Genomic DNA, 15,013 nt, shown 5'->3' with positions numbered 1-15,013 from the left:
AACCGAAGCTGTATCAACAGTTTCTCGGAATAATGGACCAACAGCTGTCGATCTAACGCCGATCAGGAGAGGGACCCGTCCTCTGTCAACCTGTTGTCTCGTGTCGCGACATTCGTCTTTTGTAATCGCGATTCTTTTGTCCCGCTGCAGTTAACGAGCGGCGCGAGTTTCGAAAGAGGAGCGAAAAGGGGTCGACGGGCAGGAATTCTTCGCCTCGCGAAAATTGCGCAATAACCAGCGGAGAAGAGACATTTCGATCGTCGCCTACGTTCCGCCTCGGACATCGGAGAAGGGAAGAGCGCGCGAAACGTGACCACGGATACGCCCGTTGCGAAGTAAAACACAGAGCTCCGAAAGACCGGGAAGATTTATTGAACGACAAAAGTTCCGGAGGTGCGATTAAGGAGAAATTAAAGTTCCAACTGGAAAAGGAGAACCGCTGCGACCAGTCCTTAAGCCAGAGAGGATCTAGCGGCTGTGCGTGGACTGTACTGAAATAATGTACAGTACCATACAAAACGGCAAACTGACGGCGGTGGGTTGAGGGGGTGGGGTTGGGTACACGGAACACCGGGGCTCTCTCTCACACCTCGCTATCTCTGTCTCGCTTGCCATCAGGGTGACAATGGTGTGCGAAGGAGATTAACAAACAGAATAAGCTAACGCATAATCGCATTATTTCTCGCTAAGCCGCATTTAAATTAGATAGAGAAATTCCATTTAACGAAACAATGCAGGGATGACGATGAGTCACTACGCTACCGTTCGAGTCGAAATAGACGCTCTCGCGAACGTTTCTAATATTTTCGGCTATCTTATTGCTCGCGAACTTCAACAGACAGTTAAGCCAAGCGTACGAATTTCTATTCTTCGTTGGCGAATCCTATCACGAGGGGATCTACTCGGGAAAGTTCGACATGGAAATAGAAACTGAAAATGTTTAGCGACAAGAGGGTAGATACATACAGATTCGCGAATTCTGGAGTACCCCGTGCTGGGAGAAGGGTGGCCAGCATAAAAAGAGTGAACGACCGACGTGCCCGCCCACGTGACGACGGCCATGCTCGTGACGTAATCCTGACGTCAGTGGGCCGATGGCGTGCTCCGCACACTCCGGCGGATGCACAGGGAAAATCGCAAACGTGCCCCTGTTTTCAATCGACGCGCAATCGGATTTCCAGGCGAGCCCTGTGCACCGTGAAAAACCTCCAAGATTGAAAGGAACTCGTTTCCAACCAGCGCATCCGGCCTGCCTCTGTTCGAACGAAGCCAACACAACACAACCCCAATCAGAGGGAACGGCTCCACGTCTGTGACGAAGAATACAGTGCCTCTTCGAAGACGAACGTTCGACGCGAGCATAGAATCAACTCTGAACTTGGAGAACCTCTATCCGCGAAAATACGACACTCCCCGCTAAATTTTCCCCTTACCTGAGCACCACCGCCGACGATCGACTGATAAGCCGATTGAAAGACACTCCCCAGCTGCGTTAGACCATCGTCCTCCATCTGGAACATTATGTCCGCTCCCGGGGAACCGTTGTTGTTCAAATTGTTGTTGTTGTTATTGTTGTTGCCCATTAACTTCTCTGTATTAATGATGTCGCGCAACATCGTATTCGACTGCATCTCTCGGCTCGACGAGTACGCTGGCGACGTAGACGAGTCACTGGTTCGCTATCAAATCTCGGCGGTGATTGCGAATCGATAGATACTGTTTATCGGTCGCATTGTACGCCGAAACGAGCCTAGACGGTATCAACACACACGTCGAAACACGCTATCGTGGATGGGGGAGGCTACGTGCGATTCCACCCGGAACAACACTTGCGTCACGCGCGAACTTTCCGAGAGGTATCAGGAAGAAGGATCAGCGACATCGTCGACATACCGAACACCATCAGTTCTTTGGCCACTAGGATCACGCTAATAAAGTCATCGAGAGAGAGCTGAAGGGATTGCACGGGTTTCAAGGGAAAAGTGGAGCGAGAGGGCTCGAGTCACCGACGCTGCCGCGTGCCACGAGGACGCATCGCGTAGTAGCGCTACTACGATTCCTTCGAGCGTCCCCACATCGTCCTCCGCACAACGTCGCCTTTCGATCCGTCCTCGAACACCTGTTCAAGCCCCTGTCGAGAGACTGACGAGCGATGTACTATGATTTTGGGAATCTAGATTCTGATTATTGAACCCTCGCGTTGCTGAAAAATTCAAAGAAAAATCAAGTCTAAATGTTGCACTGGGTCCACGTAGTCACTCGATGCACTCAACCGATCACTAAATTTTGTCGCTCACTGCTCGGAAAACACGAGAGCACAGGATACAGCGAAGAAGATCGATCGAGGAGTTAAGTGTCGATGAACGTATAAAGCGAACGATCAGCAGACGCGCGTGCTCCTTCCTTTTCAGGGTACGCGACGAGACTGACGCGTCGTAAGGGGAGGCGGTTGCCCCACTCCTCCCCTTCCGACGCTGTCTACCCCCTCCAGGACGACGATCCCATGTCCCCTCCACGTTACGAGCGCGCGGCTAGCGATGGCCACTTCTATCTCTACCCCACTCGAATTTTCAAACAATTTTATCGCGTTTGCGATTTCTGATCGACTCGCGTTTCATTTTATACTCTTTTTCAACGCTGAGGATATCAGGGAGATATAATAGGTGCTGCATTAAGCTTAGTGTCGAAGAAATAAAAGCCCAGAGGGAGAAAAATAAGAAGTATTTGATATACAATTGTGATAATAGTTTTCTAGGAGAGTACGTGTACAGTTTCTTACATTTTGATGGTTACTTCAGGCACTTGTCATTTAATCTTTTAGATACGAGATTATGTGCTAGCTAATTTCATTTATATTTATTTTGATGTATATGCATGATAAATCATTGTTATATATACTACTGATAAGAAGTCTGGAAGCAGTTAAGTTTCATTGAAATCAACAACAAAATAGGGTATATGATAAACTTTTTATAGAATTGAGCAAAAACGAATAATTGCTAACAGTTACTTGAATATATAATTTTATTTCTTTAATACGAGATTTTTGCCTCTTCTAAATTCTGTAACACATAATTTCAACCTTATGACAAGTAGCACAAACATCGATACCAGATTCATAATTTCATGTTTATACACGTACGAAAATATCACAATTTTCAGAAAACTTTTATAAGAGGAATGGATATATTCTGCAATTTGAAATTGGAACACCAAAAAATTTGATATACTTGTTGCCCCTTTTTATTACTGAATATTGAAATATAACTTATTTAAAGATTTCAAGTACCATACCTACGTGGAACGTGTTATTTTATAGAATGAATAGACTCTTTTCAAGATATAACAGTCAAGTCACTATATCTTTCATATATTTAACTGTCTTAAAACCCTCAACCCATCGGGAGAATATGTACTAATATTCGACTCGAAGCCACTACTAAATGAAGGCCCCTCTCTCTCGGTCCCGAAGAAAGAGAGACTCTTCCCTTCCCCCATAGTCAGACATCGTCGGGCCTGCAGCGTTTCGGTTCGGCCTCCCCTCGTCTCGTGTCCCTCGTACTCGGCTCTCACAGGAAGCAACCCCTAGCGCGAAGGGCCAGGAGTTTTTGCTCGAACAACGCGCTACTCTCTTACTCGTGTAACAGCAACGAATCGAGCTACGAGTGTGGGTGGATGGCTGCTTCTCCGCCCGCTACATACTGTGCCGAAAACATCGGTCCACTTGTTGAGTCGGAAAGAGAACGAGAGCAGAGAGGAAGAGAGTGGCATGGACGATACGACCATCCTCTGCGTGTACAAGAAGGTGTCACTGTTTAGGAGACAAAAGCTGTGACGTGAAGGCGAAAGAGTACACATCGCCAAAGGGGAACGAAGGTGTATGCGACATGAAATGAGTCGAGTGTACATGCGATACGAGACGCAATGATGAATTGATCACATAACGATTATACTAAAAGAAAGGACGCACTTTCCCCTTTTGGAAAATTTCTTTCGTTTCGTTCAGTGGAAAGCTGCGGCTTTGAGTGTTTAACTGTGATCTGTAGTATTTGTTAATACTGAACTTTCGTTTCATCTGAACCTTAATTGGCGGGATGTGCTTTCAAAGACACCGTAAAATTTTTAAGCAAAACCTTATCAGCTGTAGTTATTCAGTGAAGTTAACTTTTAATAATTATCGTAAAGTAATAACAAAACTTATACAATTTCAGGAAGAAATTATTTTCACAAATATATAGAATCTTATATAATTCAGTTAGCTCCTAACTTAAACGGTGCAGATTAACTATTAACCTTGTATACGTGCAGCCATTGTTTACTAACTTTCCATACATTTTCTCTTCTTAGAAGGTGAGAGGCAAGGTGTCCCCCTTCTCATAAGAAAGCTAATCATGAATAACTTAAGAAATTGAAAAATGATGAACATTCTATGCAGTACTATTAATCATCTTTTATAATGAAGTTACAGTAATCCTACCATATTATGTTATAATGCACATATTATAATATATTCACTGAGGATTAGGCTAGTTTTTATTTATAGAAATTTTTTTAATCATCGTAACCCTTTTCTGTATGACTTCCCTTTAAAATTCTACAGCACTGAAAGCCCTGAAATCTCGGATAAATAAAAAAGTTCCTTGAGGATCGCTTACTTCTCGATCCTCGAAGGTATCCCAACTATGTAAGTGTTAGTCTGTTCGACGAAACGGAAACGTGCAGACATTAATTTTACAAGCGACCATAGCAAAACGACTTCGCGTTGAAGCATCGTTAAACGATCCGTTCGGCGAAAATATCTTTATACCGACGAACGGAAGGGTCGCGATGATGCCGCAGTTTCGGAAAATCTGTCTCAGGAGACAAACGAGACGCCTCGTGGCGCCGAAGGTAGTGCTCGTTAGTTGGAAATCCGTGAGTAATTTTAGTGTCGTACCCACGCGACTGGTCGAAGGTATATAATTACCTAACCTCACCCGACCTAATCTAACCCACTTGGCAAACGAACGAGAGTTCCAGTTTTCCCGAACCGAGATCCGGATACGGCTGGCCGGACGTCGAGGAGAGGAAAAAGGTACGATCGCGGTGACGTTAATGTGTAAAAAAATTTGAGGTAGAAAACGGAATCCCTTAAGCACACCCCTTCTTCGCAAAGAATCGGCACAATTGTACCAACTATTTCTCCACGCGAAACGTGTTCCACTCGCTACGAATCCGTTGAAACGACGACGGGCTGAGTTGACACCAATCGTCGTCGAGACCTTTCGATTGAAGACACTTGATCTGAGTTTCGATCACGGGAATGAGCAGTTGAATCAGATCCATCGGTCCTCCGGCAGGTTTTAACCGCGATAGGTGTTGTTGATGTACAGGTAGATGCTCGAAGCACCTTCAGAGAGTAGGAACAACCTCTTTAATATGTTGAATGTTTTTTTGAATCAATGACAATACTCGGGTGTAAAGAAGAATTCGGTAGTAAAAGAATAGTAACCGGAAAACAAAGGAACAGAGTGAGGGCAAAAGGTCCCCAAAGTCAAAGTAAATTACCGTGTCTTGCGGAGACGTTCGTCGTCAGGTGTAAAGAAACGTTCAGTGCCACTAGCTGGTTCTTGGCTGTAAAATAATTAAAAGTGACAGGTACTAGGCACCAGATCCAAATGAAAATAAGCTGCGGATACAATGGGACACCAGCAATGTACAGTTAGGGAAGATTTTGTACCTGACCCCCGAGAGGTTACCTCTCAGGGTCACGCGGAGGAAAATCTATTTTCTCCCTGTCCTATGGGACGATTCCGAAGACCCGAAACCCTATAACTTTTTAGGCTTCCGAGATGCTACGCGTACACTTTTATTGCTCGTAAAAGAATAGCGAGATCCTTCCATTATCGGAACATATTTCCTTTAACTACGAACTTTATTTACCTTAACATTCACATTTCGCTCGATATCGGATCTGAACGCTCTAAAAATACTGTCTGGAGTTCCTTGTCGCATTAGTGACGGCAGTCACAAAATTACTAAAGTTCGAAAGTAAATAACGATACTGTACTAATAAATCGTTGCGTAATCCCGATTTGTTGACTCAGTTGATAAGATCTACGAGACGCCTCGCGTTGTTCCGTCGTCAATCGATAATGAGTCCTCGATCGATTTCGTCGAACGATCCCTTGAGGAAGGTAGAATTCTACGTTGAAACCGAGGGTTATGGGGAATTCCCTGAACTCCCGCGGTGCACTTGCTGGCATTAATATGGCCGCTGTAAATCTCCTGAGGTACTTGTCGTGCCACTAGACTACCTCAAGATCACTGGCATATGGTGTTCCCGAATATCATACAGAGACACCTTGCCCCTCAACAGAGACAGAGGGAAAGAAGAAGGGAGAATACCCGAGGCATAAACGCACATATTCAAAAAAAAGTGTCGACTACCCGGCCAAACCACTGCCTTTCCACTGCAGCCCCAAAATGTGGGACACGCCTGACCCACCGACTTGCATTGAAACGACGCTACTACACCAGCATGCGGAAGAAACACAGGCAACACGTGAAAAAGAAAAGAGACACAGAGTATAACCTAGTGAGGAACGTTTCGTCATTAGCAACGGGCAACAAATAATTAGGTAACCTCGCTTGGCCAACTGTGTAAACTGTGGCTCCACGTAATCATCCACGCTCTCGGCGCTTCGTCCAGCCGACGAGCGCCTAGAGACATTGAGAGTACAAGGAAGCAAAGATCGGTGGGACGCGCGACGAAAGGAACAAACAGAGACGAGAAAGAAAGGTAGAGGAGAGTCGTCGACCCGGACGCCTCTTCCTCTTTGTCGCTTTCGTCTTCGTCGTCGTCTTCGTCGTCGTCTTCGTCGTCGTATGGTCTCCCGTTCGAGCCGAGGCAAAAAAAAATCATAAAACCGTGGTCGTAGTCGGCGCTGATGTTCCTTGTCGAGCGTTTGCGAGGATCCGACAAAAAGCTGCGCCTGCAAGAAGACGGAACTCCGTGCCTCGTGTCGTTACGAGCTGCAGCTTCTCGGAGCTTCTGGACTCGCCAATATAATCGAGGCCGATCGTTGGATAACGTGAAAATTACCCAGCACGATAGACCGGCCAGGAAAATTGTCATGATTCAATGGAAATGTGGATATATCCTGTATCCTCGAACTCAGCCAAGTCGTTTCCATTATATCACGAAGGGAGGGGAAAGAATCGTTGCGAACACCAAGTTCCATAACAGTGATTTAATTTCCCGGTACAACTCGTTCAGCCGCGCGAGGGTGAATGGCTAAAAGGTAATAGTTAATAACAGCGCAGCTGAAAAGGGGATTTGGTAATCCGCTTCTAATTTCTAAAACAAAGAGAGAACGCTACGAACAGAGAGTGGAAGCTGAAGAATAACAGAGAGAAGCCGAAATACGAGAGCGTGGAAACGAGGGAAAGAGGGACAGAGGGAAAGAGGGAAAGAGAGGAAGGAGGGCGAGAGCAGGGGAGAAAGAGAAGTATTCTCTCTCGTTGAGGCAAACCCGAGATCCTGAGAGTTGGGTGGGTTTCAGGGGCGAAAGAGAGAGGGAGACGGTAAGGGTAGATGTGGAAAGAGGGCTGAAATTGGGGGCGGTCTGAGAGGAGGGGAGCCAGGGTTCCACCCTGGAACACATTAACTGCAGGGCGACGGGGTATATAGAGATGGGCTGGGGGCGACGCCACTGGCGTAAGCTCAATGGAAAACGGGATTGCTCGAGAACGCGTACGAAGGAGACGGCTTAATCTGACCTTTCTTGCGAGTCATGGAGGTGTACTCAAGCACCAGATCGTGTACCCTCTTCGATCGTTCGCTGTACGGAAATTATCAGAACGACTCGGCCGCTCGAAACGAGATTTATCGCTTAGCGTACATAGAAAAGAAAATCGTTCAACTCCACATAAAGAGATTCTTTAAAACCAATATGTATCGCAAGCCCTATTGGTTAAACTGGTTAAGTGAATGTCGACTATTTAGCAAAGGATTGTCAAAGGATTTGACTGCGCTCGGAGCGCGTTAAGAGTCCTCTGAATGAGGAAATAAATCTCGACCACTCTCTCGGTGGATGCGTACCGCGTTCCATGGTTACGTCGTTCAGCCTGTTAATTAAGCCACTAACGAAGGGTCAATTTTCGATAGATTTATGCAGTGGTTGGAGAACCAAACGCGGGAAAGAATCACCGCGTGACCCCCGCGGGGCTGAGTCGTCGTTAGCGAGCCTCAATATCTAATCTCTCTAATTAATTCTTTTTAATTCGGTCGGTCTCGGGCCGGCGAAGACGCAGAAGGACAAGCAGTCGGCCTTTCTCATTGTGAGATCCGCGAGATTAATCCCGATTAGCCTTAATCGAGGCTGCACTAGCGGTGTATTTTCCCCTCTTCCCCGATCGATTCGTCCAAATATAGATCGACCTAACGAATCTCGATCGCGAGCCAGAACCACGATGCGTATCCCGGCACATCGATTCCGAGATCTTCGTTCGCGTACAAAGTACACAGAGAAACGTATGATACGGGCATACGTGTGCATAGTGCAAGTACGTGGATAAAGCCGAGTATCCTAAAAAGGAGACGAAAGCCGACGACCATATCGAGAAAGACGTGTCTCTCGTTTGCTTGCTACGCGCCATTCTATTTTCTTTTAGCTCTCTTTATCGGCTCGCCTCGCTCGCGCGACCCACCGTATGCGCGTCTCTTATCGATCGTTCTGCTCCACGAAGGATTTTCATCCGTCGAAAGAAATACTCTTCGCTCGATTAATCTCTCGGGATCTGTCTTTCGATCGTTCCTCGATACCAAAATTAACTCATGCAGTATCGTTAGCTGTCGATTCTCGTTACGTCGTACTTTAACGAAGGATACCGCGTCGATGCGTTCCAGTCACGATCAGAAGTGAATTTTTAATCGAACAGTTGTCGGTAAATGGACTCGAGTAACCTTGATGAAGAAATTCGGATCTGTTGGACGTCTAAAAGCAAATGTTTGCGATGTCAACGAAAAGCTGGCGATAGCCGAGGTTCCTTCCTTCCGACGGCTACCTACGCCAATGCGAGACACTGAACGAGGGGTGGCAGGAGCACTAGTAGCGTAGTTAGGGGTGGCTCGGTAGGGATGCTTTAGGGTGAGATTTAGTACCAACCTCCGCCGCTTAGTCTACCCATCCTGGCTATAGTGTACGTGTACCGTACATCCCGAACTATAGTCGATACTCATGAGAAATATCAAACTACTGCAAAATATTGTCCCCAAAATTGATCGGTTCTCCAATTTTCCTTCGTCAGCGCGCTCGATCACGACCTATCCTCGATGGGTGAAACTTCGATGAGGCTCGGAATACATAGCGTGAATCCGACCCAAGCATCGTTTATCCCGAGGGGATTAAATCGAACTCGAGGAACCAATTCTCGAGGCATTAAGAAACGCGGCCAACGCCTATGCATTGGAATGATTTCCCTCGAAACACGAGGCGAAGCTACGAGAGCGTGTTAAACGCGTCTGCAAATTGACGGTGAAAAGGAAAATGTTTAGGAGGTAGAAGAAAGATCGCTCGTAGACCGAGCAAGGGGACTATACAAGGTCGTACGAGCAACGGTAAGTCGATTGTAATAAATTACCAGGAAAGTTGGATACACGCGAGCTCGTGGTGACTGAGCCGCGTAGCATGGATGGTGTTATCCATCCTGGTTCACCCCACTTACTGTTATCTTATATGGCCGTACTTAGGGTACATTACCCGGATACGGAGGTACCGAGCCCCGAAATTTCTATTAGTTCTACAGGCGGAAACCACTTCACGAAATGGAACCCCTTAACTTCCTGCGAGGGAGGGACGCAGAAGAATCTTCTGCAGGCTTTCCTTTTTGCGAGCCGAAACAGTATTCGGTTATTTATCGCGCACTTCTCTCGTTCAACGCTCGATTTTCGGGGAAACCTCAGGCGGGCGAAATTTCGTGGAACTTCAGCCGTCGAATTATCATCGCGCCCGGAGGGAAACGGAAGTTTTCCAGGTCGGCCGAAATACTTTCATCGTCGAGTCAGTCTAACTGCCGGATTCACACGGATGTTTGGCCAACGTCTTCCGCGGCGGTAGTCGTTTCGAGAGTTCGAAAGACAAGTCAGGCCACTTGGAGCGATGGGACGGGGGATTGTAGCTCGTTTCGTGAGCGAAGCCTCGCCTCGGCCCGGGGAAGAAGAGGAGGATAGAGAATCCTCGGAGGGAGGGACAGGAGTCAAGTAAACTCGAGAACGTCGGCCTCTTTCATCCCCGAAACTTCAAAAGCTGAACGAGTCGAGCCATATGCCACCCTTCGGGAACCTCTTCGCCCCGCTTTTTTCTCTCCTCCTTCGCGATAATAAAATTCTAATCAACCCCGCTCCACACACTCTCGATAGTTCCTGAAGATCCCACCGAAGGGGCGGGACGACGCGACTCGGGCTACGTGAAATACGGAAAAAAAAGAGCCGCCGAGACTGCGGAGGGTCAATCTCGAACGCGACGTGAAAAACGGGAACGATTTTCGAGTTCGGCGAACTCGAAGTTCCGTCCGCAATTACCATAAATCGACACAGCGCGGCGCAGCGGCGTTAACCATCCTCGGGAACGAGCGCCAACTATAAAAATCCAAAAAAATTCCATCGGCAACGGTAGATGATAGTGTCTGAGAGGCTTTAACGATCACCATTTTCGAGGCTCTCTAGATATAAGTATCGCTGGAGAATTAATATAACGGTGGTGCTGAAATTCGCTTTCACCCTTTGGCGTCCTTTCACCAGAAGAGACATAAATTAAAAAAAGAAAGTACCTGTTCGGCGTAATAAATTCCTAATGGGATAATTTCTTTGTACACAAATCGTTTTTACAGCCTACCAATTAGAACGGAGCCGAAAGGGTAGAGTGCAGCTACGGTCAAAGGGTTGAAATATCGTAAATGTGGGAAAACAACGAGTTTACGATGCGCAATACAAACCCAAACACGTCGAAAACGTTCAAAGGGTACGATGTGCCTTAAGTACACGGCGGACCAAATAATTTAAGTCCACCATGAGGTGTATGGGTTATTTACTCTGTGGGGGTGTTTGAACACACGATCACGGCTATCCGGCAGCTCGTTATTTCTATCCTTCTCCTCGAAAGCAACTCTTTCTCTTCGAAGGTCGGTCGGCCACGTTTCAGCCCCGTCCGTCAAACCTCCGATTCGATTTTCAGAACGACCTGTGTCTTCCGCCCCTGCCTTGTTAGTTTTACGCCCCAGTGGAGCTGCCACTCACCATTTTTCATGGAATTATAACGCAAGAAGGATTGCCACTCCTACTTCTCGTTTATGTTCCTCCTCCACATGATCACTCTGAAACACTCCGGGCATATCGTTGCAAGGACAAGGGTTGAAATCGAGAAACGTTCTACGACGAACGGGGTAAATTATTTCAATGATTTCGTTGCCTTAGCTCCAATTTCTCCGGAACGTTCGTTTGCGCTATGCCCCTCACAGCCGACAAATCGTCGCGAGTTAGAGGGTGAATACGAGAGGGTGGGGCAAAGAGGCATCCCCCGAATTTCACAGGCCGGTACGCCACAAATGAAGCACACTCCGGTGGTGCTCGATTTAGCTCGTATCATCCCGCACCCTCGACCGGGCTGTACGCATCGTGCAAACATTGCCACGTACGGAGTACGCAAACACACACACGCGCCGTTGTGTACACGTGTAATTTTAGGGAATTATAGATACATATGCTGCCTCGGAATCTGCCCTCGTACTCGCGAAACACCGAGGAAGAGAATTTTGCGAACCGTCTTACAGATTACGAGCCCCAGACCTTTGCCGTAATTCTCTCTGCTGGAATTCTAAGGAATAATGGAGCGCGTTCAATTTGCGAACGACAGAGAAACGTTCAGAAACTAACGATTCGCGGTGCGTCTATTACGACAGAGGAACCGCGATCAAAGCCCTACGAGACGACGTGTCCAACGCGGGCTGTTCAAACACGCGCTGCGAATAGCCGTACACGCGACTCGTTTCACGTGCTAGCGCACGCGGGGATCCACGCGTATTGCTCCTGCAACTCGCACGAATTCCATGGGAAAGACTCGAATTCAACCCTGTAGTCTTGCGTAATCGTCTATGTCCTATGCAACAACCACGCGGTTGCCTGTGCATCAAGCGTGCACGCACGCAAGACCGGGGGAACCCGCTCGCCAATTTATCGCGACCGTTATCTTTATGCGAAACTGCTCGAAAGTCGACGCTCGGAGTAAGAAGAACACGCAGTTCGAGTATAGAAGTGTTCGGTTGTGGGTAATTACAACTTTCATCACGGCTCATAGTTACATATTATATCACCACCACTTTTTATTTCTTCAGCACGAACAATTTCTAATTTTGTATAGTTATCAGAGTATTCAAAATTTCTCGCATTAAATATTTCAATATTCAAGCGTTTAAACATTCAAGATTTCAAATATTCAAGTACTCAAATGTTCATGTGTTAAATTTTCGAACAATTCTTCAAAAATTCAATGTTAATATATCCCAACGGGCAAACATTTAATTACTTAAACATTTTAATATTTTGGTACATATAGGAATAGTCGAATAATACAATATTCAACTATCTAAGTTTCTTCCCTCTTCCAATTTACGAATTCTAATGGTATCACATACAGACTTCGAAAACGTAACTGCACATCACCACGCACCTATGTAGTAAATACCATCCCCTAAACCAAAGATCATTGTATTCTTTTGCTTCTACCACCAGCGAACTCTCGAAAATTCTATTGGCTGAGTCGAGCGGTAAAAGATGAATCCATTTAGCGCGATTGATATGTTAATTGCCGTGCAGTTCTCACTGCGATCGTTAATCCCCCATGAAAACGATCACCGAGTACACGTGGAGCACCCACTCGAGTAGAAGACCCCCAGAGCCGAGCCACGTGACCTCGGTCAGGGGATGAACAGATAGTGGCCACTCGAAATTTCGTGTCGGTCGAAAGTAATAGATTAATCTCGCCGGTCGACGGGCAGAGAAACGAATGGACGGACGGACGAAAGGATCGTTAAATATCATCCTGCACACGCCATGGAAAACTCAACCATCCATGGGATCCACCGTATGGGCCAGTTTTCAACCCTTCGCGGGAACAGACCGCGTCATCCCGGCCGTGTAATTACAACGTCTTTCTTTTGTGCAGGCAGGCACACGTAAGGGACTAATTAACTAACAAGAGAGACACGTTTCGCAAAATGTTACATTTATGAGTTGGTTTTCTTCATTTTTTAATAAAACGCATTGAAAATACGCGAAAGTCCGTGGATATAATTTCAGGGGAAATCCGGCTCTATTCTGGTTACACTGGTAATTATTATTGATACATTCCCGGTAATAATCTCGACGACCCAATTAATGCTATCGACATACCGATAGGCGCAGTTGCGATACACCCAATAATTTATCGCGATAATCCCACAATGACCGTAAACTATCGCTCACGCGTGCATTTTCGGCCGATCGCGCGCCAGATATATGTATACGTTCCTGTGTCTTCTATAGCTGGTCGAATTGTGGATCGGTTGTAATCTGAAGCGGCATGATAAACCCTCACTCGACGATCAAATTAATTCTTCACAAAAACACGCGGAAATGATAACTGCGAAACTTCAAGGATAACTGTTCGCTAAAAAGATTGAGATGAAGAGTTTTAACAATGTTGCGTGTAACATTTCAACGCATAGACCCGTGACATAATGGGAAAACTTGATTCATAAATTGAAGACACCCCGCAACAATAAGGAACCAGCTACACTTGTTGTACATATTTTGTTAATATCCTACCTTACAGAAAAATGTAGTAATACGAAACATGTAGCTGTTGTCTTATCGTTACACTCCTCTTAATTTAAACAACTTATAAGGTAAGTGAACCCAATTTCGCCAGCGCTCTCAAATTTATCACCCATGCGAAATTCATTAATTCGTAATTAAAACAGCATAATGATACTAATGTAAGATTTGTGAAGAAAATGAACTCTGTTTTATAGCATTTTAACCAAAAATACGCTAATGAATAATAAACATTTTTATAAAACGCGATATAATTGCCTAAAGGGGTCAAGATAACTTACATGAATTCCTCTCGTTAGTAAGATTTGTCTTGTTTTGTATGCTAATTTAGTACTAGGACAGACACTCCTTTCAGTTTGACTAGCAAAGATTTACTTAGATCAAGTTGATAACCTTTTTCAGTATAATATGGTGAAATTGCGTGTCGCGGGTATGGCAAATGTCGTCAGTTACAACCTTTTAATATTTAGTTCTAAATTATAATTAAAAATCCCTTTTAAAGATAATAATTTATTATAGGTGCCAGGTAAAATGCTAACTTTTATGAAACATCCATTAATTTCACTACATGTGTATTTAGAAATATATCACGTTTTAAACGTTAACATGGCGAAATTGGAGTCACCAACCTTATTATATCGTAAAAATATTTTGTGTACCACTGAATATGAAAACGAGCAATATACAATAATTCTATACATACATTACTTTTACAATAAATATTGATTAATTGTAAAACCTACTGCAATGTACTTCTATCTTTTATCTACTTTACTTCAATCATTTATGTAAGACTACTTTTGCTGGCCTTAATACAAAATATAAAATATCTATAGAATTTGACTGTGTACATTCAATAATCTTTTGCAAAGAAGTACGTAAGACACTGTACTTAATTTTATGTAATAAAAGATTGAACTGAGCAAGAAACACTGAATAGAAGCTTCAGCACTAATAAATTATTGATCGCACTGAAAAGAAACTTGAGCGGTAAAGAGTTATTGACACTGTTATTACAATGCCTTTGTTGCTCGCGAACTGTATGAAGTACGTGGATAGTTACTTAATTATTAGCACAAAGAATAGGAAGTGCGATATAGTCCAAGGTTAACAGTATACTCAGCCCTCATAGTTCACAAAACGAGAAAACATACAACAAAA

General features: G+C 45.1%; 1 protein-coding gene across 2 annotated transcripts in view; it reads right to left on the bottom strand.

Moving 5' to 3' along the window:
- LOC143183887 (transcription factor 12-like) overlaps positions 1-15,013 on the bottom strand; it is a 123,791-nt gene that overhangs the window by 76,609 nt on the left and 32,169 nt on the right. The window contains exon 1 of one of the 2 annotated variants that reach the window (XM_076385663.1): positions 1,434-1,539. The exons of the other annotated variant lie outside the window; for it this stretch is intronic. Coding sequence (XP_076241778.1) covers positions 1,434-1,520 — 87 coding nt within the window. The 5' untranslated portion in view covers positions 1,521-1,539. Of the gene's footprint in view, positions 1-1,433; positions 1,540-15,013 lie in introns of those variants that run through there. 2 annotated transcript variants of the gene reach the window in all.

The sequence above is a fragment of the Calliopsis andreniformis genome, chromosome 9 (assembly GCF_051401765.1).
Source record: "Calliopsis andreniformis isolate RMS-2024a chromosome 9, iyCalAndr_principal, whole genome shotgun sequence".
NCBI classification, from domain to species: domain Eukaryota; kingdom Metazoa; phylum Arthropoda; class Insecta; order Hymenoptera; family Andrenidae; genus Calliopsis; species Calliopsis andreniformis.
Note: the sequence above shows the minus strand (reverse complement) of the source record. Positions and strands in the feature narration are given on the sequence as shown.